We start from the raw sequence: 26066 nt of genomic DNA, 5'->3' as shown, positions 1-26066 counted from the left end.
GCGCCCCACCACCATGTCAGAATTCTGAAGGCGACCACAGGCTCAAAAAGGTTTTGGACCCAGTTCTAAAGGAATGCTTTGTGCAGATGAAAGGATGTGTTTTTCAGAACTAAGGAAAGTAGAAAGAGGGGAGTTCACCAGTGCAAAGGCATAAGAGGAAGGAGCTTGTAGGTGCATGGGAAGGGGAGGGGGGTTTTCCCTCGCGACGCCCAGAGCTGGACAAGAAAAAGGGTTTGCTGCCCATGGGCTGGGCTTCCCAGTTTTGTTTCTTGGGTTTTTTTTATTGTAAGTGCCACAAACGAGCCCATCAAGAGCTTGCTCGCAGACCAGTAAAAAAAGAGAGAGTCTTAAGAAAAAAAATTACACAACAGACAATTCTGCAAAAATAAATTACAGTCGGTCCCCTCCCCTCCCCTCCCAGCTTTGCAGGCGGTCCAGGAGCAAATCCTTAGTAAGGCAGCAAGGGCAGGGTGGCTGGTCCAGCAGCGAAGGGCGGAAGGGCACATCCCCAGCCCAGGAGACAGCCGTGCCAGGCCGGGCCCGAGGGCATCGTTCAAACTGGCCGTCTGTGATCACTCCCGTGGACCACGCAGCCGGCCTGGTGTCCGGGGGCCCACCAGTCACCTCTTTCTGGCCAGGTGACGGCTATGGGAGGCAGAGCTGCGCAGAGCGCCAGCCTCCTGGCCTCGACCCCCGCTCAGCAGCATCCTGAGTCTCAGTCAAGCAGACGCAACCCCCGGCTTTCAGGGGTGGAGTTCGTGGTTTGGCACACCTTGGGCCTTAGCCTGAGTTCTCTGCCGACGTCTCTCGTTGAGACAGTTGCTGCGCATCTCCTGCCGGCCCGGCTTCCTCTTCCTCCATGGCCGTTTCCTGGGACAGAGGCGGCAGGCAGCTCTGCCCAAGGCTGCCCTCCTCCATGGGCACTGGCTCCAGCAGGCCGCTCAGGTCCATGTCGTGGATCTCCACATCGTACGGTGGAGCGACTTTGGGGGTGGGGTTGCTGCCACACTCCACACAGGCCTGGGGTGTCGGAGGGAGAAGAGGAGACATATTGAGTGGCTCGGTTGTTGCCTCTGAGTTGGGAGCCAGCACACAGGAACACATGAAGCTGCCTTACACTGAATCAGACCCTTGGTCCATCAAAGTCAGTATTGTCTACTCAGACCAGCAGCAGCTCTCCAGGGTCTCAGGCAGGGGTCTTTCACATCACCTACTTGCCTAGTCCCTTTAACTGGAGATGCCGGGAATTGTACCTGGGACTTTCTGCATGCCAAGCAGATGCTCTACCACTGAGCCACAGCCCCCCTCCCCTGTTGGAACTGGGAATCCGGGATCTCGCTCTGTCTCTCCCACAAGCCTTCTGGCCTCGGCTCTTCTGTTGCCTTCCTCCCCCCTCCCCCCCCCAAGGGCCGCATCCTCACCGTGATGTTGATGGCTTTGGGCAGGATCCCTTTCTGCACCCACGAGTGTACCTCGGACAGCTCCTTCTTCTGCTCCTCCGTGAACCGGGGCTGCCGTTTCTGCATCTGCTTCAGCTTCTCGCGGTCCTCCTGCAGCACGGTCTCCAGGTCCCTGGGAGGGGGCAGGTGGGCAACAGGGTCAGAAACGGGCTTCGGGGGGGGGGGGAGAGGGCTGTGGCTAACAGAACGAGGACCTGGCTGTGTCAGAGGAGGAGAAGAAAGGGGTCACTGGACATTTCTATTTGGAGGAGGGTTAAGTTAAGGGTGTGCCGCGCTTCCAAAGTAGGAACAGCAGGATATTCTTAATGGGCTTTGGATGTGATGCCAAGCAATGAGGTTTGATTGGTTCTTGTAGGTTATCCGGGCTGTGTAACCGTGGTCTTGGTATTTTCTTTCCTGACATTTCGCCAGCAGCTGTGGCAGGCATCTTCAGAGGAGTAACACTAAAGGACAGTGTCTCAATATCATAGGCCTGCTCCTCTGATCTGGGAGAGAATAGGTGTGCATCATGACTAGTATCTATTTTTATTAGTAGCCATGAATGCCCCTCTCCTCCACGAATGTCCACTCCCCTCTTAAAGCTTTCCAAGTTGGCAGCCATCACCACATCCTGGGGCAAGGAGTACCACAATTTAACTATGGGTTGTGTGAAGAAATACTTCCTTTTGTCTGTTTTGAATCTCTCGCCCTCCAGCTTCAGCAGATGACCCCGTGTTCTAGTATTATGAGAGAGGGAGAAAAACTTCTCCCTGCCCACTCTCTCCATACCATGCATAATTTTATAGACCTCTATCATGTCTCCCTAGCTGTTTCATTAGTTACAAGGAGCACCAGAGAGAGCTGTGATGCATAAACCTCACCTAAAAGGTAAAGGTAAAGGTCCCCTGGGCAAGCACCAGGTCATTCCTAACCCACAGGGTGACATCACATCCCAACGTTTTCTAGGCAGACTTTGTTTTATGGGGTGGTTTGCCAGTGCCTTCCCCAGACATCCTCCCTTTACCCCCAGCAAGCTGGGTACTCATTTTACCGACCTCGGAAGGATGGAAGGCTGAGTCAACCTTGAGCCGGCTACCTGAAACCAACTTCCGTTGGGATAGAACTCAGGTCGTGAGCAGAGCTTTTGACTGCAGTACTGAAGCTTAACACTGCGCCACTGGCTCCTTAAACCTCAGCTAGAACACATTCATAATAAGCCTGGGGAGGTGCCTGCCACTGGTTATCCACCTGACCCAATGTTAAGGGGGGAAACTACCTGGTGTGAATAGCTACACCCCACCCTGAGTCACCCAACCCTCAGGTGGGAGCAGAGAGTCCAGAGGATGCACCGCTCACGGGAATGGAGTGTGGCAGAGGAGCCAAAGGGTGGCCTGGAGGGACTCGGTCCGTGAGCAAGGGAGAAGTTTCCTTCCCACCCACCCCAGGTCTGGTCCTGCCTCCTCACCTGGAGGGCAGCTGGTAGGTCATCATAACCTTGTCGTCGGTGTTGGCCATCAGCAGCCAGATGGGGTCCTGCAGGACGTACTTCATGAAGTGCTCGTTGTCCTCCGCCTCGGCCCGCTTCTTGCCCCGCAGGTCGTTCTCCGAGGAGTCGATGCTGCCAAAGTACTTGCTGGTGTTGCTGCTCTTGCTGCTGGCTGGAGGGGGCAGAGGAGGGGGGAAAGAGACCGTGAGCACAAGGAAGCACAGGCGGTGGGGCTCAGTTCGGCATGCACGTGCCCCCAGTTTTAAAAAAGTAAGGGGTATCTCTGGCAAAAAGAGGGGGGGGTCTGCCGCTTCACCAAGGGCCCAAGACAGGCCCTGGGAATCCTGGACAGCTTCTGCTATTTGGCAGAGCAATTTTGGTCATTTTGGAGGAGGAGGAGAAGAGTTGGTTTTTATATGCTGACTTTCTCCACCACTTAAGGAAGAATCAAACCGGCTTACAGTCACCTTCCCTTCCCCTCCCCTCAATAGACACCCTGTGAGGTAGGTGAGGCTGAGAGAGCTGTGACTTGCCCAAGGTCACCCAGCTGGCTCCATGTGCAGGAGTGGGGAAACAAATCCAGTTCACCAGATTAGCCACCGCCACTCATGTGTAGGAGTGGGGGAATCAAACCCGGTTCTCCAGGTCAGAGTCCACCGCTCCAAACCACCGCTCTTAACCACTACACCACGCTGGCTCTTTGGATCCCTTTTAGGTGGCTCTCCACCCCCACCCCCACCCCCGGCAGGCTCGCACGTCCTGAGCCTGCTGCAGATCACCCATTCCTGGGACCTATGAGCGACGAAGGGGGCAGGGAACAGGGGAAATCACATCCCACCCCCCTCTATTGCCACTCTGGCGCCAACCCTGCTCCGTCCTGCTTCCGCTGTTCAGAGACAGAACCCAGCGAGCCAAACTCATGCAGCTTCGCGTTTTGGGATAAAGCAGGGCGCTACTGACTTACTCGTGCCACTGGCCGACGTGCTGCCCCCATTGGACCCGGAGCCCATCGAGCCTGAGGCGGCTGAGCCACTGCCGGAGGCCGCCGACCCTGTGCCGGAGCGCGAGTCCTCCTGCAGCAGGAGGTCCAGGAGGTCGCTGGAGCTGGACAGGGCATCGTTGTTGGAGGAGTCGTGTGCTTCCGCCTGCAAGGGGATAGAGAGGAGGTGAGAGCCGGACCCAGGAAGGGGGCAGCTGAATTCTCCCCACGGGGCTTCTGAAAGGGTACGAGATCCTAGTTCATGACCCTGTGGCAGATGCCTGGCAGGGAAGGTGCTGTGGCTCAGTGGTAGAGCATCTGCTTGGCATGCAGAAGGTCCCAGGTTCAATCCCTAGCATCTCCAGTTAAAGGGGCTAGGCAAGTAGGTGATGGGAAAGACCTCTGCCTGAGACCCTGGAGAGCTGCTGCCGGGCTGAGTAGGCAATACTGACCTTGATGGACTAAAGGTCTGATTCAGCATAAGGCAGTTTGATGTGTTCATGAGAACCTAAGAATTCTTAGGATTCCTATTGATCCCAGCATCCACATTTCTGAGCAGCCAGAAGGCAAAACTGGCGCTCATAAGGGATTCCCTCCCAGGATGAAGCAGACAGGGCAGGTCTTCTGAGGGGAGGGGGCACGTCGCCCCTTGCCCACCACTGAACGAGTACCTGTTGCCCAAGGATAACATCTCCCGGCTCCCCAACCAGGACATCCTTTCTGTGCTATCCATTCCTCTCTAGCAGTCGTTTCTTGCCCAAAACCTTTCCAGAACGAGTAAAAAACGCCAAGCTCGACAAATTTGGCAGATTCAAGCAATCTCAGGGCATGGGGTGCAAGATAATTAATTTCTCAAGCTGTAAGTAGGCTAGTCTGATCTCGTCAGACTCTGAAGCTAAGCCGGGTTGGCACCGGTTAGTGCTTGGATGGAGGCCACCAAGGCAGTCCAGAGTCGCTTTACACAGGCAGGCAACGACAAACCACCTCCCTTTGTCTCCTGCTTTCAAAACCCTACGGGGTTGAACACATGAAGTGGCCTTCTACTGAATCAGACCCTTGGTCCATCAAAGTCAGTATTGTCTGCTCAGACTGGCAGCAGCTCTCCAGGGTCTCTCCAGACAGAGGTCTTTCACATCACCTACCTGCCTAGTCCCTTTAACTGGAGATGCCGGGGATTGAACCTGGGACCTTCTGCATGCCAAGCAGAGGCTCTACCACTGAGCTGCAGCCCCTCCCTGGGTTGCCATATGTTGGCTGTGACTCGGTGGCACTTTGCATCAACACTAAGTAGCAGACAGGCAGCAAAGAGCTGCTTCTTAGCCTAAGACAGAAGGAACCTGTTGTCTCTACACACCACCCCAACCCAAAGAAGAGACCTCCCTCCAGGACAACTGGGTTGCTCCCCACAGCTACCAGGGAAAGAACCAGTCATCCCTGGGAGGGCTTCGGGTCTCAGGCGGACAAGGCAGGGCTTACCATGCACGTCTCTTTCTGTGTGTTGAGTTCACTCGCCAGGCCTTGCCCGTTGGTGACGCCGGCCCAGTCGTTGGCAGTCCCAGCTGGTCCAGCTTGGCTGCTGCTGGCCACTTCTTGGCGGTCGCAGGCCTTGGGCATCTCTTCCATCTGCAGCAGGTTGAGCTGCAGCGGGGAACTGCAACGTGACTCGAAGAGCGGCGACTCGGCCTGCTCGGGCTGGCTCATGGAGTGCGGGGTGGAGGACCGCGAGGGCGCCTGGGTGCCTGCTTCAGGCCCGGGCATGGGCATGCCCCCTAGCTGAGGGCCGAATGGGAAAATGGGCCCACCAGGGAAGTAAGGCTGGGGCATGGGGCTGTTCATCTGGGGGAACATGTAGTTTGGAAGGACCAGGGCGACCATGGGGGTGACAAGAGGCGTGGGGAAGTGAGTGGCGGGGAGCGCGTTCTGGGAGGGCTCCGTGCCTGAGGAGGCGGCGGGGCGAGGGGGAAAGACCGGGATGGGGTAGGTGGGCATGACAGCCGGGTACGGCATCGTGGGCAGGCTGGCTTGGGAGTTGCCCGAGGGGGGCCAGGAGACGGCGGCAGGGGCTCCTGGAGCCTGCAGCGGGGCGGTGGAATTCTGGGGGGAGCTGGTGCTGTCCAAAGACTTGTTTTGCTTGACACGCTTGGCTTTCGACTTCCTGCTCCGGCCATGGCAGCCGGGACCACGGGCCCCCTGGCGCGGACCTTTGTGCCCTGAGGAAGCGGAAAGGCGGTGAGATGTGCTGCCCCTTCCTCCTCTAGCAGAGCCCCCCACCCCACCGCAGCCCGTCCGTCCCTCCCTTGCCTACCTCGCTCGGCATGGGGCCCCGCCTGACGCAGCTCCTGCCAGCCGATCCCCGAGGGGGAGTTGAAGACGTGCAGCTGGCTGAGATCCTTGAAGCGGGTGAGGAAGGCCTGCTCCTCCTTCTGGGTGTGGATGGAGAGCACCTCCTTCGTCAGCCCCACCTTGCGGTACTGCTGCTCCCGGTCGGGGGTGGCGCTGGGAGGTGGGGCCGGAGGGGTGGCACTGGGAGCCGCCTCTTCCATCATTACAATGTCTGGGGGGGGGAAGAGAAAAAGAAAAGAAGGGACATGCTTAGCCCACCCATCGCCATCTCCTGACGGGCACATCCCCCAGCATTCAGACCACCTCATTCCAGACCACCGCCCCACAGAACACAGGAAGCCCACTCCCCTCCCCCAGTGCACGCTGGGATTACTATGTCTCCAAGATTTTGGATTGGCCCCTGATGCATTAATTTGGGTAAATACAGGAGCAAGCATGTCGGCCCACCATTTACAATTCATGTTAAAGAGTTCGTAGGGGATTAGATGAGGACCTGGGGCTTTCCCTGAGAGTAAGCGGTCAATGAGCGGTTTAATTTTGTTAGGAGACACATCCGGCCAGGGATTCCAACAAAATAGGAGGCGGTACAGATATAAGTCCTTGGTTATCCACAGAATGGGAGAAAAGGCTCTTGAAGTAAGCTACCCAGTCCAATGATGGAATACATGCGGGGACTCTGACATAGCAGTTAGAGAATTCACAGTCCTCCAAAAGGTTGAATTATCATTGTTGTTTATAGCTGTAATCAAACTCCTCCAATTTTTATATAAGGCCTCCTTTTTCCTCTGATTTACCAAATCTTTGTAGTTATTTTTAATGGTTAGCAGCTCATGCTAGCCTGGGCCAGCCTGGTTTCTGAACACAGTTTGCTGTGTTAATATGATCTCAGGCAAAATAGCCATTCGTTGAGGGGACAGAACTGGGTGTCCAAAGCCACAGGAAATGGCTCCAGGTCGGGATACAGAAGCTGGGGCTCTGGAAGCGTCCGGCACTCGGACACAGGAGAAGTAGCAGCCCCAGGCTTGTTGCAGGAGCCGACATTTTCCAGCACGGTGGAGTGGGGGGAAATCACATCACGGGAAGGGAGAGGGGAGAGTGGATGCCAGGGTGCTATTGGAGTTTCCTGTGATTTAAGCACTGTGCAGGTGAACACATGAAGTTGCCTTCTACTGAAACAGACCATTGGTCCCATCAAGGTCAGTATTGTCCACTCAGACTGGCAGCGGCTCTCCAGGATCTCAAGCGGACAGAAGTCTTTCACATCACCTACTACCTGGTACTTTTTTCCTAACTGGAGATGCTGCTGGGGATTGAACCTGGAACCTTCTGCATGCCAAGCAGAGGATCTACTGCTGAGCCACGGCCCCTCCCATCAAGGCACGTAGCAGATCAAACTAGCTATACAGACCATTAAGTATAGGTATTGAAAAAAGGGAGCGGGGAGAATTAAACTGAGCATCTGGCCTGGAAGATGAGTTATGAGTGACACAGAAGTTCACATCTGGCTTTCTGAAAGTAAGCTGGTCCAACAGCACCAGGGTTTGCTCCATGTCACACCCCAGGGCGGACTCCAGGCAGACAACCAAAATGACTGGCCGGTTTTTAAGGCTCTGGTTCCCCTTCCCCAAAGGGCAACACTGCACACCCAAATGTTCACCCAGGGGCTACTACCAGGAGGTCCCCACCCAGACGCAAACCCAGGGGGCTGCTCCTCCCTCTCAGAGACAGCGGCAACTTTAAACAGAGCAGAGCACAAACTGAGTCTTCGGGGGGAAAGAGAGAGTTCTGACTGAGCACAGTGGAGATGAGAAGTAACACTGCCACCAGGAGGAAAGGGAAAGTGAGGTCAGGCCCGGACTGTCCCTCTTAGCCTGCTGCAGGGGCAAAAGCAGACAGGATAGAGTGCACAACGGCCTAGGAGTTGTGAACACCCTGGTCGACGTTGCATGGGTACTGCTACTGAAGAGAAGGAGGCAGGAAGAGGACAATGAGAGTTCCATGCTGGGCATAATTACACAAGGAATAAAGAATGAAACTGCTATCATACTACCCTTGTACAAATCTATGGAGAGACCACACTTGCAATAATGTGTACAGTTCTGGCCACCACACCTAAAAAAGGATATTGCAGAGCTTGAGAAGGTGCAGAAAAGAGCAACCAAAGCGATCAGGGGGCTAGAGCAACTGTCCTATGAGGAGCGGTTAAAACACTTCAGGCTGTTTAGCTTAGAAAGAAGGCGGTTAAGGGGAGACATGAGAGAGGTCTATAAAATTATGCATTGTATGGAGAGAGTGGACAGGGAGCAGCTTTTCTCGTCTCATAATACTAGAATCTGGGGTCATCTGCTGAAGCTGGAGGGTGAGAGATTCAAAACAGATAAAAGGAAGTATTTCTTCACACAACCCGTAGTTAAATTGTGGAACTCCCTGCCCCAGGATGTGGTGATGGCTGCCAACCTGGAAGGCTTGAAGAAGGGGATGGACATGTTCATGGAGGAGAGGGCTATCCATGGCTACTAGTCATGATGCAGACCTATTCTCTCCAGGATCAGAGGAGCAGGCCCATTATATTACACAGGCAGGCCAATGCTGCTGCAGTTGTCTTGTTTGGGGGCGTCCTAGAGGCACCTGGTTGGCCACTGTGTGAACAGACTGCTGGACTTGATGAGCCTTGGTCTGATCCAGCGTGGCCTTTCTTATGTTCTTAAAGCAGAGCAGAACCCCTGGGTGTCTGACTGTGTGTCTACAGGACACCACAAAAGCTGGAGTGGATTTTTTTTTTTTTAAGAGGCATGAGGAGGAAGAAAGAGTCTGAGGAGAATCTGCCTCCCTCCCTTCCTGGATGCTATTGAGCAGTTTGAAGGAAAAAGTGGAACAGGGTAGAAGAGGGGGATGGCTTTTGGAGCACTTTCTTGTAACTCCAGGATCCCTGGAAAGCACTGCTGGGCGAGCTCAACCGAGAGTTTTAAAAGGAATTTGAAACAAAGAGGGCAGCAGAGCTGGAACATCACTGAGACACACAGAAGGGGACTCAAGTTCTGCAGCCCAAAGACGGCCATCTCGCTAGATCGGGGTATTTGCAAAAGGCAGCCCCTTCAAAGGAATTCTTTCAGGTTCCCAGCCATGAAAAGGGGGGCTGGGCGAAGAAGGGAAGAATAAGAGCGTGCCACCAATACAAGCTGTGCCAGGTGGGAACCGAGAGCCTGCCTAGGCCTCTCAGTGGCACTGGCACAATCCAGCTGCAAATGGGCAGAGGACCATTTCTGTACTGGCAGCTGGGGTTTTCCACCTCTGGACCACGGGATTCCTGTAGGAACTGCCATCTAAGCACGGCCTCTCTTTGCGCCTCTGGCTGGCCAGATACTGCAGGGAAGATCCCCAAAGTACAGCAAGACGATCACAGCCAGGATTTCTGAAGCTAAGAAGGGTCGGCCCTGGTTAGTACTTCAATGGGAGACAGCCACGCAAGTCCAGAGGTTGCTACTCAGAGGCAGGCAAATAGCAAACCACCTCTGGACATCTCTTGGCTTGAAAACCCTACTGGGTCGCCTTAAGTCGGCTGCGACTTCATGGCGCGTTCCACCACCATACTGCCTTTGAACATGGAGATGCTAGCAGCCAAGGGGGCATCCAGAGGCCCTGAGTCCCTAGAGCCAGCTATGCATCGCGGGACGGAGGATCTGTGTGCACCGCCAGCTGGGGAAGGAAAGGAGCCAAGCCCCCCACCTTGTGGTGGCCATGGGGGGTGAAGCAGTTAACCTCCTCTAGACCCTGCCACCCCGCCACGCTACGGTTCTCAAGCTTACCCCTCCCACCACATCCCACCCCCAGCCGGTGATTTCCCAGAAAAACACGGTCTCCACCTCCCATACCCGACTCAGGGGGCTTCTTGTCTCCCACGTGGACGATGGTACTGCTGAAGCTACACTGACTGGTCATGGAGACCACGCTCTCGGCTTTGCTAGGCAAGGCCAGCGGCGTGAGCGGGCCTCCCACCACGGCGGCTGCTGCCGCCCCCGACTCTTCCCTCTTGGGCTGGCTCTCCAAGGTCGGCAGCATTTCCTCTGGCACATCTGTTCAAAGAGACAACGGTGCGTTAGCATCGGGGTGGGGGCGGGGAAGCAAACCAGGATGGTCTAAAAACATCCAGAGTGCCGACCGGCGAGGAAGGACATCAAGAGATGGAAGCTGGGCCCGGCGGGGCCCCCGCTCAGGGGAAGAGATCCTGCCTGGAGGAAGCGTGGCAGAGCCAGTCCGGCAGACCGCCGGCATCAAGAGCATTCCCGACAAGGAGGGGGAAATGCGGCGGCGCTCATGCTGCGAGGCAAAGGCCCTTCCCGCCGGCTCCCTGCGACTTGCGGATTCCAGAGAGAAGGAGAGAGAGCAGAGGGCAGCAGGGCCAAGCACCAATGGGGTTTGCTGCACCTGGGGGGCAAGTGGGAAGGGAGGGCGGAAACTAAGCCTTGAGGGGGGGAAACGGGGACCTCGCACACAGTACGGCTAAGGCAAGGGGGAAAAGTCACCTTTGCTTGGACAGGTCCGCTCCTTGCCCACTTTCTGCTTGTCGTCATCAGAATTGGAGGAGGTGGTGTAGGAGGAGGAGCCGCACTTGCGTTTCACGCGGCTTGGGATGTTGCAGCTCTCCAGGTACCTGTTTGGAAAGAAAGCCGAACAGAGAAATTAGGGAAAGGCCAGCTGCTTTGAAGGATTCCCCCCCCCTCTCCTGTATGGTTGACGCTACTTTCACATTCCCTAGAGAGATATTGCTGCTACCGCCTCAAAGAACAGGCGAAGATATTATGCGTGTAAGCTTGGATGGCCCAGGCCGGCCCGATCTCGTTACATCTGGGAAGCTAAGAAGGGTCGGCCGTGATTAGTACTTGGATGGGAGACCACCACAGGAGTCCAGGGTTTAAATTTTAAAAAAAATTAAAAATTAAAAAAGAAAAGAAAAAACAGGAATGAAAAAAGAAAAACAAAACGGTGACAATCCTTCCCACAAACTATGCTATTTCCTGTCTGACGGTCCCACTTGCTGCCATCCTCTAACCAAGAGAGAGCTGTTGGGGATTCCCTTGCAAGTCTCACCTGATGATTCCATCCAGGCAGTTGATCTGCTGGTAGGAGTAATTGGAGGGCTCCTTCCTCACAGACTCCTCAGAGGCGGCCACCTTCCCAGGCCTCTCCAGCTCCCGCAGTGTCTCCATCGGCTGCACACTACGATCGGCTGGTGCTTCAAGGGCTGGAAAAGAATGCGCGGGGGAGGTTACAATGGGGTCACACGAACACACATGAAGATGCCTTATACTGAATCAGACCATTGGTCCTTCAAGATCCACGTTGTCTTTTCAAACTGGCAGCTGCCCCCCAGGTTCTCAGGCAAAGGTCTTTCAGCATGGTGTAGTGGTTAAGGGCGGTGGTTTGGAACGGTGGACTCTGATCTGGAGAACCGGGTTTGACTCCCCACTCCTCCACATGAGCAGGGGAGGCTAATCTAGTGAACTGGATTTGTTTTCCCGCTCCTACACATGAAGCCCGCTGGGTGACCTTGGGCTCACAGCTCTCTCACAACTCTTCTTCTTTTCAGACTGGTTCCCAGGGTCTCAGACAGAGGTCTTTCACATCACCTCCTGCCCAATTCTTTTACCTGGAGATGCCAGGGATTGAATTTGGGGCCTTCTGCATGCCAAGCAGATGCTCTGCCACTGAGCCATAGCCCCTCCTCTAGGGAGGCTGAAAGAAAAGCTATCTTCCCAAACCACACTGACCCCCGGCCTGCCATGACTTGGATCTCAACTGACCCTCCGCAGTCACCATTTCTTTATTTCATTTATACTCCACTTTCCTCCCGAATGGGGATCCAAAGCAGCTCCTCTCCTCCACTGCAAACTCACTACAACAACCCTGTGAGGTGGGTTAGACTGACAGCATGTGAGTGGCCCAAGGACCCCAAGCAAGCTTCCACAGCAGAGCAGGGATCTGAACCCAGGTCTCCCAGAGATTTCAGTCCAACACTCTAACTGCTGCCTTTGTAGCCTCTCGTGCCAGACCTTGGCTAAGACAAAAGACAGTGGGAAACAAGGAACCCCCAGTGGCCCTAAAGCCATGGAACTAGGGTGGGGGGAGAACGACACCACAAAGCCTGCCCACGCCCCGCTTGCAGCTCCCCCCCACACACACACACACACATACCTGCTCGGGCATGCTTAGCGGACTGGGGCCTGACTCGGGACTCAATGAAGACCTTCTGGCCCTGGTTCTTCACCATGTGCACATCCTTGCAGATCTCCTGAAAGGTCATCTGAGGTCAAGAAGGGAGACGAGTCAGAGCTGCTGCCCACCGTCCCAAAAGCCCTGGCCCCCCTGGAAGAACCCCACCTCCCCGGAAGCACTCCCTGACCTACTCCAGTTTCCTCTCTAGGCGTGGCTGGATCCACGGGGCTCCCTTCCAGATGCTCTCTTTCCCCTAACCATCTCCGAGGGGAACTGATGCGGGAGCCTACAAGCCTTGCTCCATCCCCCTCCCTTCCCACCGCTACTTCACAGATGGCTCTTAGGAGGGCCGTGTTTCTGCAGCAAACGGCTAAGCACGTTTTGCTTCCTTTATCTCCGCTACGCTACCCTTGTGAGGCAGGCCTTTCTAGGCTGGCTTCCCGAACCCCCGCACTCACCGGCCGCAGGGCTTGCGCCTCCTCGTTGGGGATGCCGTTGCTGTCACTGGAGGAGGCGATGCTCAAAAACTGCTCATGGGAGGCGTTGCTGCCGATGCTGCACAGCCCCATGGACCCGTTGCTGTGCACCGGCTGCAAAGGGGAGGGGGGGAGAAGAGAAGGGGGTTAGGACCCAGCGTGGGCAGGGGGGAGAGGGCAAATAAGGACAGAGGGCAAATAAGGAGTCAGGGAAGAAGGGGGCCGCTCCTCACCTGCAGCAGGAGCCGGTGGATCTGCTCGGACAGCTCTTGGATGTCCTGCTCCACGGGCTTCACCTTCTGAGTTTTGGGGGCTGTGAAGATGTCCTCATTGAGGGGACCCCTGGGGAGGACAGAAGGTGGAAGAGTAGGGTTAGGGCAGATCCGGGTTCGAGGAGTGCCAGGGACCCACTCTGACTTGGCCTCCTCCCCCTTTTGGCCCTTTTCCAGGCGCATTTCTTCCCTGCGCCCGCTCCTGGCCTTGCCTGCTCATCGGCGGCTCCCCCCGCCCCAATCTCTCGTCCAACTAGGAAACCCACATTTGAGAAAAGCTCAAAGAGTTCTCTCTCTGATCCTGGCCCTCCTTCCGTGCCTCCCCCGCCCGCTCCCTGCCCACTGCACATGCTAGTCTGTCTCCCCCCTCTCATTGTCAGGCTATTGGCCTGTCCATCCCAGCACTGCATACTCTGGCCAGGGGGTCCTCCAAGCTCTTTCCTAGCCCTGCGGGGTGGAGGTGCTGGGCCCTGACTCAGGACTCTCACCACCTCTCAGCATCCAGCCACTCTCGCCTCTCTCCATTCAAATCTTTCCTCGAGAGCGACTTTTTTCCAGCCCTGCCCTGCTCTGAACTACCCCTGGCTTCATTCATCCTCTCTTCTCCCCCATCTCACCCCCCCCCACACACACACACCTCTCTCGCCCTCACTGCTCACTGGCTAATCTCTGCCCCACCCACCGTCACTGCCTCACACAACATACCACCCCCCCCGTGAACTACAACTGAGCCCCCTTCTGATCTCTGTCCAGCACCTAGCCTGTGAGACTCTGCAATGCCTTTCTCCTTGTCTCCTTAAAATTCTGTTTTTAAAAAAACAAAATTAAATACATCACTAGCGCAAGGGCAGGGAAGAGAGGTGAGGCAACACACACACACGCACACCCCGTCAAAAAGACCCTGAAGCAAGGCCACTCACGTCCGCACTTTGTGCCTCCCCATGATGAAGGAGACCTTGCGGCTCCAGGGGTTGACGAAGCTGGACCAGCTTGTGTCGATGGTGACGTATTCGCCGTTGCGGGCGCAGAAGCGGATGGGAGAGTGGTCGAAGGGCTGCCCGGCGTACTGCAGAACTGGTAGAGGATGGGGGGGGGGAGATGAAGGGGGGGTCAGAGGGCAGCAGGCACCACAACAGCCACCCCCCGCTAGGCCCCAATTGGGACCCGAGAGCTCTGAGCCGTTGCAGCAGCGGACTGGCCCTCCCACTGTTGCAGGCCTGAGAGGTAGGGTGCCTCTACCTGTGGTTTCCCTATGAATCTCATGAGTAAAGCATAGAAGTAAAAGTTTACAAAAAGGTTTATAGAGGCTTATTTCTCTGAACAGAATTGTTGATGTAGTAAATAAAATAAAGGTCCTGAGTTGCTGGCTAAGACTATTCTTAATATTCTGAGATAAATAAACTGCAAGACTACAAGGTTATGATATGCAATGTTGCCCGCTTGATGGTTGTATCTGGAAAAATATCAGCATCACTTATCCGAGGTGCTCGGCCTCTTCTTGATATTAACAAGAAAGTCATTTCTGCCTGGGAGTTTAGCCCCTCTGATAGCTGCCATGTGAGGAGGGAATAATGCTAACCTAATGATTCAGACCTAGTCTTCAAACAATACAACAGATGGTGACCTTGCACTTGTGAACTTTGTGACTCAATGCCAAGAACATGGTAATGCTTTCTTCACAGACCAAGTGACAATGGCACACCACCACCATGCGTGACCATGCCAAGTGCAAGGATACAGGTATTAGTGTAGCCACCCCAGGCAGAAGCTTCTAGTCTCTCAGCTCAGATGACCACTGGTCTGAGAGAAAAAAGCTAGAACCAAACTGCCAGAAGGGAGGGAGTTGACTGAAGATGGCTTAGGCTGTCTGACCTCACTCTCTCCACATCTCCAAAGATGTAAAACTTGGAAAGAAATGTTGGTAGAGGACAATGCTGGTTGTCTGGCTATCAGCTTTCTCTGTCTCTTGCGTGAGACTAAGAGAGAGTAACTGGAGGACAGCTTCAGCTGTCTGGCCTTGCTCTCTCCATCTTGAAAGATGTAAAACCTAAGAAGATTGAAGGGAGACAACTCTGGTTGTCAGGCTTCACTCTCTTACCATCTCTTGCACACAGATTTACAGTCTTCTTGCCTAAAGCTAGAAATCCCTTTTGAAAGGGAATTCAGTTCAGCAATTCTAGTTCTCATAAAGGCTAGAATCTGAAGTGAAATGCTGGCAGGCTGCTCCATGACAAAGATGGAGACCTTAGAACTCCTAGCACTCTACCTTGGAGATGGGAGTCTAAGTGTATTGGATCTTCACCATATTTGGTATATTGAGCCTCAATTGATCCTAGCAAGGATTAATGGAACCTCAAAGATCTGTCTGATCCTGTTCTGGCTTTTCAACTGCTGGCAAGCATGAGGATTGTATATCCTATATAGATTCTATATAGATAATTCCCTGGACATGTTCAGAAGTCTTTTCTAAATAACAGAAGGGCTTCAGAACTTTCTCAGGGTAAGAGGCCAGAGATATTCCTGAAAAGAAAGGAAGATCTCTGTTTTCTGTGGTAATGCACAAGGCACATATAATGCAGTGCTTACATAAAACATATACAGAACCTATTAGGCTTATTTATGGAGATTCTTAACCAAGTAAACATATTCTCTGAAATTGGCAAAGCCAGAGAATAACTGAGTCTTCCATAGAACATTAATACAGCCTTAAGCTTACACATAATGAATTATACATAACACATAAGTTCTGCATTGCTGACTGTTAAGATACACACATACTTTCAGCATGTATGTAGCATTCCTGATCTTAACAATGATCAGAAGTCCATAAACATAGAATAGATTAAATACAAAGCTTATGGTATTCTATCCTCTACACACAGCATTGGGTAAAGCTAACACATACGGAAACATATAAATATCCTGAACATAAATTCAGTTCCCATGAAGTTAAGATGATTTACAAATGACATGGCAAAATAAAAGCATGTCTTTTGTCCTGAAATATTGCTATGATACCTGAAATGATTTTAAGATGTTTTTACTAATCATATCTTCCCTCCCATTATATTAATCACATTTTGATAGGGATTCTGTAATGATTATACACTAACCATGTTTTTACAAGATTCTGTAACTGTAGTATTCTAAATGAATCTAGAGATACAAGTTGAAAGGTTTAAACTCTCATAGAGAAATATTATGAAAGATAGGAAGTGCTTATAAAGATAGTTTGAAACTGCTTGCATATATCATAATGTATTTTATGACATGTTTGGAGAGTGTGTAAATATTCACATGCATATATATATACATTATGTGAAAAAAATGTTATTTAAAGGAAGTTCATTGCTTATAAATTTTCTGGCGCACTTCAATAGAAAGCCTACAGTAGTAGGAATTATCATTGACTCCTGTCTGTGAGGTCTCGCTGAATAAGATAACTTCACTTCTCAGTAAGTGATACATTCTAAGAGTGTAGACCCCTTAACAACACGAGCTGTGACACCACGCTGCTCTTTCCCCCCCTTTGCGCGGGACTCACTTTTCTTGTGGATGGCCAGCATCAGAGGCCGGTCCTCCGGGTGCAGGTAGAAGAGGACGGGGGTTCCGATCAGGTCTTGGGGAAGGTAGCCGAGCAGAGGGGCAGCCCTGAAACAGAAGAGCAGGCCGGCGATCACAATGGGATACACTCCTTTTACACCCCGCCTTCCTCCTCAGTTGGGACCCAAGATGGCTTGCATAATTCCCTTTCTCCCCCACTGTATCCTCACAACAACCCTGTGGGGTAGGCTAGGCTAGAGAGCGTGTGACTGGCCCAAGATCACCCAGCAAGCTTCCATGGCTCTCCCAGATCCTAGTCCCACACTCTGACCACTACAACACGCTGGCTCTCTTAGTGGAGCAGTTCTCCCTGTAGTCCAATAGGAGCACATCCTCTAGGAAAGGAGTTGCTTACTGGACTAGAGGAAGGCCTGTGGTGTCCCACCTGGACCACGGAGCCTGACACAGGAGGACCAGCCCACTAAAATGACTGGCGCCCAAGTCTGCCTCTCCCAGGACATTTGGCTTTTTTGCTCAGGACTGTCGCACCACGGGGGGTGGGGGATACGCACCTGGCAAGAAACCTAGCAGCCAGGAGATGAAAGGTCCCCCTCCTCCAAACCCTCCCCAGCCTTCCCTCCACGTTCCTTACCGCTCATCCACATCCTGGAACAAGCAACTGGGAGTATGTCTGGTGGTGAAGATTCTCTTATCCGGAGGGATTCTGGGTGCTTGGGGGAAGGAAAGCAGGATACGGTTAGAACAAGCCCTTCTGAATATGACAGACATTCCCCTGCATCGCAGACAGGAGACACTATCCCATGACCTGCAGTGCACTCCCTGAAGCAAGAGCCTCTTTTTTATCAAGGGGAAAGAATCGCTGGTAGCAGAAAAGATTTGTGGGGCCCAACCCAGGGTGGGAAAGGGTTAAGCAGCCCCTTCTCCTCAAGCCACTGCCCTCAGACTCCAAAGGTGGGTTTTGTTTTTTAAAAGTTTCTGAGAGTAGTCACATTGGTCTACAGTTAGAAGAGCTAGATTGGAGTCCCGTAGCACCTTAAAGACCAACCAGATTTCAAGGGTATAAGATTTCGAGAGTCAAAGCCCGCACCCTGGAAATCTAGTTGGTTTCTAAGGTGCTCCTGGAGTTGAATCGAGCACTTTTTTTAAAAGGGGGAAGACATATGATGTGAGGTGGTATTGTCTACTCCACTTCCTGTTAAGCACAGGATGTCAGCTCGTAGAACATATATTTAATCCCCTTTTGCCCTCTTGCGGTCAGAGGGGGAATACATCCCAGTATGCAATTCCACTCTGCTGCAGACCAAAACCAGGAATGCACAAAAGGCTAACCAAGCTTCGCCCTGACCTGCGTGACCCAGGCTAACCTGCTCTCATCAGATCTCAGAAGCTAAGCAGAGTCGGCAGTGGCTTGCATTCGGATGAGAGGCCCCCAAGGAAGTCCAGGGGTGCTACACAGAGGAGGGCAGTGGCCAAACACCTCTGTTCTTCTCTTGCCTTGAAAACCCTATGGGGTTACTGTAAGTCAGCTGTGACTTGAATGGAAGACCATCAAGGAAGACCAGGGTTGTGAGGCAGAGGCAAGCAAAGGCAAACCACCTCTGCTCGCCTCTTGCCTTGAAAATCCTGCGGGGTTGCCGTAGGTCGGCTGTGACTTGACAGCACTATCCGCCACTGACCAAGCTTCAGAGAGTCCCATGCCTGTGGCCAAGGAGGAACGAGATGGCTAATTCCCACAGGCACGGCTCTCCCCCACCCCTTCCTCCATGTGCTGCCTCTCCCTTACCTTCGTAGCCTGAGTGGATGCGTTCTGCAATCAGCAGGCAGCAGGGCTGTCCTTCGGCATTGTCCGAGTCGCGCACTTTGGTGAGGTACGGCGTGAGCCGGAAGGGGTAGTAGCGCAGCTCCCGCCCGCTCTCGTAGCCTCCGCTGAGAAACAAATGCCTGCAATAAGACCAGAGGCCAGAAGAGACCAGGACGACCAGGAGGGAGCAGAACAGCACAGCCATCGAACAGGTAGAGGCTCTGCAAACCCCCTCCCAGCCTCCGTCAACAGCCCCCCGACTCACAGAGTATCACCATCACCTAGAGAGCACCCAGGAGGACCCCTCCCACCTTCTCACCACAGGGCAGAGGGGAGGGCTCCTCTCTACCCACTAGGACAGCTGTTCTCTGGACCTCTGCACTAACTCCACCTTGATGCTCCCTGCGGAACTTTTAAACATGTAGGCAGGAACCTCCACCCACCCTTGGCTCATTGACCCTCGCAACAACCCTGCAAGGGTAAAGCTATTCCACAGGCGGACAAACTGGGGCAGAGAATGCGCGACACCCCGGGACACCCGCCCAGGCCATCGCACGGCCGGAAACCCAAACCCGGGGCTGACACAGTTTACATTTCTAAGCCACGTTTTGACCATGCTAGCCTCCTCAAGGCGGCTTACAAAACAAATAGAGAGCTCAGTTAAGGGCTACTGAGAAACAGAGGGGCTGGCCGACCTAGTCTGGCCAGAGGGGCTGGCCGACCTAGCCTGGCCAGAGACAACTCGAGGGGGGGAAAGGGAATGTGTATGTATGTGGGTGGGTGGTCCCAGAATGCACGGGGTCACGCACCCTTGGCTGCAGCGCCAGCCATTTTTAGAATGCACAGCTCTCAAAACAGAGTTTGAGAAATCTCTTTCTACATGCAAATAACTTTATGCATATCCACCATGCCAGAATCCCACACCGCCTTCTTCACTCACTGGTGGCACATGCACGGGTTCTTGCCATGTACATCTTAATTCTGAAAGCATGTGTCGTGTGCGAAGTGAGAGAAGGGGCAGAGAAGCAACACTGCTTGCAAAACTCCTCCCCCTCCACCCAAAGCGACCTGTTGTTGAATACTCAACACAAACTGGTCCTCCCCAATTCTTTTACCAACCCCCACCTCCGGCCCTTGGATCCATCCCAAGATGGAACTCACCTGATCCGGCAGAAGACCGATTTCTCTTGGGTATAATCCATGGCGGCAGCACCAGCTACGAAGAGAGAGAGAGATTTGATGCAAAAATTAGTAACAAACAGGACCATGCCTGAAGACAGTTTCTTTCTTTCTTTGCTTCATTTAGACCCAGCTGTCCTTCTTAATGGGGACCCAAAGCGGCTCATGTAATTCTCCTCTCCTCCATTTTAATCTTCACAACACTCCTGTGAGGTAGGTCTGGCTGAGAGCACGTGACTGGCCCAAGGTCATCCAAAGAGCTCCCGTGGCAGAGTGGGGATTTGAACCTGGATCTCTCCTAGACTGACACTGTAACCACACCACCACACTTTCCCACTTCTTCGTTAGATCTCAATTCTGAGTTGCTTCAGAAACCAAACGGCACTTTAAGAGAGCCCTAATGAAAGGACTGTGGCTTAGTGGTAGAGTGGAATCCTCAAACCCCAGCATCTCCAAGGAAATAGACGGTAGGTATGGGGGAAGACCCCCCCCCACCTAAAACCCTGAAGAGCTGCTGCCAGCTACAGGCCAAGGGTCCATCTCAGTATAAGGCACTTTTGCATTGCCCCTCCCCAAACAGGTTTGGTTCAGCCAACCACACACGAAGCTGCCTTCTACTGAATCAGACCCTGGGTCCATCAAAGTCAGTATTGTCTACGCAGACTGGCAGCGTCTCTCCAGGGTCTCAGGCAGAAAAGAGTCTTTCACATCACCTACTGCCTGGTCCTTTTAACGGCAGACCCCAGGGATTGAACCTGGGACCTTCCGCATGCAAAACAGAGGCTCTTCCCTTTGAGCCACAGCCCCTCCCCAGAGAGCACTTCTGCTCTGATTGTGCCTGAACCGCAACAGATCCTGAAGCCAACGCGGCCTTTAGGAACCAGCTCTAGTCACAAGCAGGCTTCCTCTGCCCTCTTGGCACAGGCAAAACTTACTGGCAGAGGTGCAGACGCTCCAGGAGGGCAAGTGGTACGGTGCAGTGGATCCATAGAAGATGCTGACATCTTGCGGCGCCAGGAACTCGGCGAACTTGGCCCCCTTGAAGACGTCCCGCTTGCAGCGCAGGATGAAGGCAGCCTGGTCTGAGATGTAGGCGATCTTCCCCGTGATGAAGGAGACAGCCACCGAGAACGTATCCTTCGAGAGTGGGGAAAAACCAGCAAGTGTCGGGAGACAGAAGCCACTGAGCGGCACACATTGGCAAGGAGTCAAGGGGCCACAACTGCTCAGGCCACAGCAGAAAAGGGAACCCATGGGCCTGTGGAACTGGTCTCTAGTTTCAGAGGCTGAACACATGAAGCTGCCTTGTACTGAATCAGACCCTTGGTCTCCAGGGTCTCAGGCAGAGGAGGTCTTTCACGTCACCTACTTGTCTAATCCCTTTAACTGGATTGAACCTAGGACCTTCTGCATGCCAAGCAGAGGCTCTACCACTGAGCCACAGCCCCTCCCATCCTGCTGGTGAGGTTCCATAATTATCTGCCTGGCTGCTGCTGAAGATTGGATGCTAATCTGGGAAACCCTGAGTTCAGCAGGGTGCTTCGTGTGTTCTCAGCATGAGGAACTTAACCTAACAAGGCCCACGGCTGGCCTGTGAGGCCCACAATGAAAACGCCAGAGCAGGGCTCCCACCTGCTGCCGCGTGCAGGTCCCAGGGCCCCTTTAACAAGAGGCAAGATTGCCCAGCTGCACACAGGGAAGGGAAGCCAGGGAGGGAACGGGAACACTCACGGGGTTTTTCAGGGTGTACTCTGAGGTGATGTTTTCCAGCTCCTCGATGGTGTACGTGGACATGTCCAGGTTGCAGGGCTGGCTGTCGTCGATGGTCCACTGCTGGTAGTAATCTTGGCTAGCTGAAAGGCAGAGGAGAGGAAGAGAACTCAATCAAATGGAAGATCTGGAAAAGATCAACAAGCAGCAGGGGCACGGGATCTTTACAGCCCTGCTATTAAGTAGCTCAGGGCACCTGCAAGGAGACCCAGGTTGCAAAAAGACAAAACGTATCTTCCTGACGCAAAATGCACCAGGCCCACTCCACCGGAAAGTGCTTTAGCTTGACCCCTCCCCCCCCCCACGCCAGCACTGAAACGACGGCACTCTGCCCCATTCATGCCAATGGGGCTGCACAAGTAGGCCCTATAGTAGTAGGCTCTTCTAGACCTAAACTTGGGGTAGCAGGTTTTTTTTTGAAGAAGAAGAATTGGTTTTTATATACCGACTTTCTCTACCACTTAAGGGGGAATCAAACCGGCTTACAATCCCCTTCCCTTCCCCACAACAGACACCCTGTGAGGTAGGTGGGGCTAAGAGAGCTGTGACTAGCCCGAGGTCTCCCAGCTGGCTTCATGTGTAGGAGTGGGGAAACAAACCCGGTTCTCCAGGTCAGAGTCCACCGCTCCAAACCACCGCTCTTACCCACTACACCACGCTGGCTCCCATCCTGTCTCATGGGCATGGCCCAATTCTGATGCTTCATGATCTCCTATGGCTACCCCTCCTGTGGATGCGCACCTGCAGACAGCTGATGGAGCCTACCTTGGACCTGCTTCACACAGGACAAAGCGTACTGCAGGGTGGCCAGAGTCCCGGACTTCCCCTTGCTGCGCTTTTCGGAGGGCAGCCGGATCTTCATCTCTTTCAGCGCCTTCATCAGTTCCTTCTGGGTCTTCACTCGTGCCGACTGTTCACTGCTGCAGAGGCACAGAAGAGAAAGGAAGTTGTAACGACAGGCCAAGACTTCTTTCGAGGATTCTGAACATGTTACCAGAACTAACTGACCATTCTCTACCCCCCTGCCATAGTCACACATAACACTTTCCCCTCCCTTGGCATCGAATGCAGAAAGAAATGCGATTCAAAATACCTACTTAAAAAAAAACAATCAAGTAAAAAGTGTCCATTTTGATTAAATGTAACAGCAAATAATTCTGGAAGATTTCTGACTTTTCGTAGCTCATTTTCTGCTTCACCAGATACAGTCCTCCTATTCGCCACTCTCTAAATGGTGTATCTTCCCAGTATGTTAAAAAACTAAACTAAGGAATGGATCCCTCTTTAAAAGGGCTGGTATTTTCCCAGTGTCACACACCTATATATAAAGAAATGTAGAAAGAGTTTTCCAGTTGAAATCGTTGGGATGTATATATAGATCCCAACGATTTCAACTGGAAATCTCTTTCTACGTGTCTTTGACCCCCTCACTTTTAAAACAGTGTGAGATCTAAAGAGCCTCAACGCTGCATTTTATTGTCCTGCTGACCCAACGCTTTCCAAAACTTTAAACTGTGTCCCAGTCCAGTCAGCTTGTTTCCAAAATCAGCTACTCCAGGGTCAGAGATCAAGAGCAAAGTACTGAAACGCCACGTCAATACTATCATTATTCCGTTCTTTATAGTCCATCTGTCTCACTGAGACTCAAGGCGGATTCCGTAATGTAAGTCGGGTACAATCAGCAGGATGGGACAGCCAAGGAATGGGGCAAAGAGGGTTTGGCTTACAGAAACCCGAAAACAAACGGAAGTCTCAAAAAGAGCTGAAAACAGACCGTGAACTTTTAAACACAATCTGTTAAGTGGTGTAGGAACTACCTAGTCTGGAGCATACTTACAGCGAAAGGTAGCAACACATTAGGATAAGCCACAGTCCCTGTCCCTTCACCAAAGCAACGTTCATTACAGTCCGGTCCTATTTACCTGTGCAAAAAGCCCCCTTCCGATTGCTCCCCCGGAAGGGGAGGGTGGGGTGGGGGGTTGTCTGGCGTCGGTCCACTGCACAACAGTCAAAGAACGGCCGTAACGTCCTCGTTAGGCGCTTACCTGCAGCCGCTGGTCGACGGGTTGTCTTGCTCAGAGCTCGCACTGAGGAGGCTGTAGGCAATGGAGCTGCTGGGAGGAGACGGGCTTTGGGAATTGGTGCTGCCGGGAGATGCAGAAAGGAGCGACAAGGTCAGTCTCACTGGACAGGATCCTCCTGTGGCGCTCAAAAGCTTGAGCACCACTCAGCCAAACAACGGCAGCCCAGTAAGCGACGCTGCTTTTTTACTCGCATTGGTCGCTCCCACCCTTCGAAACCAACGGGCCAACCACTCCAGAACAAACCGTATGACATTAGGAAGAAGTTTCTAACAGTTAGAGGTTCCTCAGTGGAACAGGCTTCCTCGGGAGGTGGCAGGCTCTCCTTCACTGGAGGTTTTTAAGCAGAAGCTAGATGGCCATCTGTCAGCAATGCTGATTCTATGACCTTAGGCAGATCATGAGAGGGAGAACATCTTGGCCATCCCCTGGGCATGGAGTGGGGATCACTGGGGGTGTGTGGGGGGGTAAGGTAGTTGTGAATTTCCTGCATTGTGTAGGGGGTTGGACTAGATGACCCTGGCGGTCCCTTCCAACTCTATGATTCTAAACCCCAGAACAATCGGGAGAGCATGCAGGTGCTCATAAGGGGGAGACAGAAGCCCTCCCATGTGAACGGGCCCCTGGGCCCCAGGAGATGCAAATCCGTCCGTGCAACAGTGCGACTTTAAGAGCATCAGAAGAGCCCTGCTGGGTCAGACCAGGGAGGGTCCACCTAGTCCAGCATCCCGCCTCACACACTGGCCAGCCACTTCCTCTGGAGAGCCAACAACAGGGCATAGAGGCCAAGGCTTTCCTTTGAGGTTGACTCTTGTCATTGGGATCCAGAGGCTGACTGCCTATGTATGTGGAGGTTCCCCTTTGAGAGCCCTGCTCAAGAATTAGGGGACTCCTGGAACCCGCTAAGAGCAAGGGGGTGGGGTGGGAACCGGCAACCTGAACGAAGGACGCCAGCCCCATGCGCCTGCTCCCAACCCTTACCTCTTGTTGCTCTCTGTGGTTTCCAGCAGGGCCGAATCCTTGCCATTGCCGCTGCTGCGGGAGCTGCTGTGGGAATCGCCGTGCGACTCGTTGCCGCTGGAGCCATTGCTGTTGGCGTCCATGTCGTCATTGGCTTGGCCCTGGGCGTCTCCCCCGCGCTGTGCCCGGGCTCTTCGGGGGGCTCCCGAGCCACCATTGCCGCCCCCTTCATAAGGGTTCGGTGCGGGCTCGCAGCTGGTGCTCATGATTGCTTCTGGGACATGGGCACCTGCCTGAGGAACTGGGGGGAGAGGGGGGAAGAATGCGGGGGCTTCCACGAACGCCAAAGCGGCGAGGAGGCGCTTGAGAAAGAAGGAAGGAAGCGGGCGGGTCCTGAGAGGAGACCTCTTTGGCCTGTGATGCGCGAGAAAGGTTTGACTGGAGCAGAGCAAGTCTTAGGTAATACCTGCGGGGGGGAGAAGAGAGGAGAGGGAACGAATAAGCAACGTGTGGATTAAATGTGAGACCAAATATGCTGCAGAGTAAGCCCCTGGTGCCTGCACGAGTGAACAGGTACGCAAGCAAGCAGAGAGGCGCTTTTGCGTCAGAGAGGACCCCTGGAGACGCAATGCCCGGCGCCCCTCGCCTCCGTAGCTCTTCCACGTGTGATGTGGCCTGAACAAGCTGCCGAACGAGCATCGGGTATCAGTCTTTATGCCCGGAAACCAAAACACACATTATTAAGTAATGAGGTTTTACGACATCCTTATCTGGCCCGGTATCAGCAGCTCCTCTCTTCTGTGTCCCTGTCCAAAGGGCAGGGCATAGTACACACCACGGTTACACAATGTCCTGACCCTGTCCCCCTGCCCCAGGCCTTTCTCGTCCTTCCAGGTACCTCGGCCTGGCTCTTTTTCCCCAGCCCCACCACCCCTAGCTCAGACAGGTCAGCAAATCAAAGCACGCAGCCCATGGACAGAGCTGCCAGGGAACCCCCGGCTGACCACAACTGGGCAGTGCTGTTGCTACAGTGACCTTACCTATCGTAAGGTAACTAGAGTCCTGCTGGATCAGACCCAAGGCCCATCCAGTCCAGTATTCTGTTCACAGAGAGGCCAACCAGCTGCCCCTAGGAAGCCCATGAGCAGCATGACTGCGATGGCATCGTCCCGCCAGTAGCGCCCCAGCAACTGATTTCAAGAGGCATACTGCCTCTGATACTGGAGGGAGTAGATAGCCGTCATGACTAGTAGCCATGGATAGCCCCATCCTCTATGAATTTGCCCACTTCCCTTTTAAAGCCTTCCAAGTTGGCAGCCAATCGTGACATCCTGTGGCAGTGAGTTCCACAATTTAACTATATGCTGTATCGTGGCTGCTTTCTAGAAACCAAGCACCAAGGTGGCAGGACACAATAGACACAGCCAGGAAGACCAAGCACAAAGGAGAGTAGAGCTCTCCTTCCTTATGAAACACAGAACCCTGGGTGGGGAAAGGGGGTTT

The 26066-nt window shown here is 53.5% G+C and overlaps 1 protein-coding gene across 1 annotated transcript; it reads right to left on the bottom strand.

The window, feature by feature from the left end:
* Window positions 1-780: 780 nt before the first annotated feature.
* Window positions 781-24829, bottom strand: PER1 (period circadian regulator 1). The gene is made up of 22 exons (XM_056863638.1): window positions 24585-24829; window positions 23568-23666; window positions 22288-22442; window positions 21484-21605; window positions 20688-20889; window positions 19735-19789; window positions 18556-18713; window positions 17404-17482; window positions 16753-16859; window positions 14129-14282; window positions 13170-13278; window positions 12919-13050; window positions 12440-12548; window positions 11336-11489; window positions 10771-10898; window positions 10120-10320; window positions 6210-6458; window positions 5381-6114; window positions 3890-4070; window positions 2905-3097; window positions 1422-1572; window positions 781-1020 (listed from the first exon to the last, which is right to left on the bottom strand). Exons 1-22 carry the CDS (start codon window positions 24827-24829, stop codon window positions 781-783), a joined length of 3957 nt encoding a protein of 1318 aa, XP_056719616.1.
* Between the last annotated feature and the right edge of the window lie 1237 nt (window positions 24830-26066).

This window comes from Euleptes europaea, chromosome 18, assembly GCF_029931775.1.
Source record: "Euleptes europaea isolate rEulEur1 chromosome 18, rEulEur1.hap1, whole genome shotgun sequence".
In the NCBI taxonomy this organism is placed as follows: Eukaryota; Metazoa; Chordata; class Lepidosauria; order Squamata; family Sphaerodactylidae; genus Euleptes; species Euleptes europaea.
Note: the sequence above shows the minus strand (reverse complement) of the source record. Positions and strands in the feature narration are given on the sequence as shown.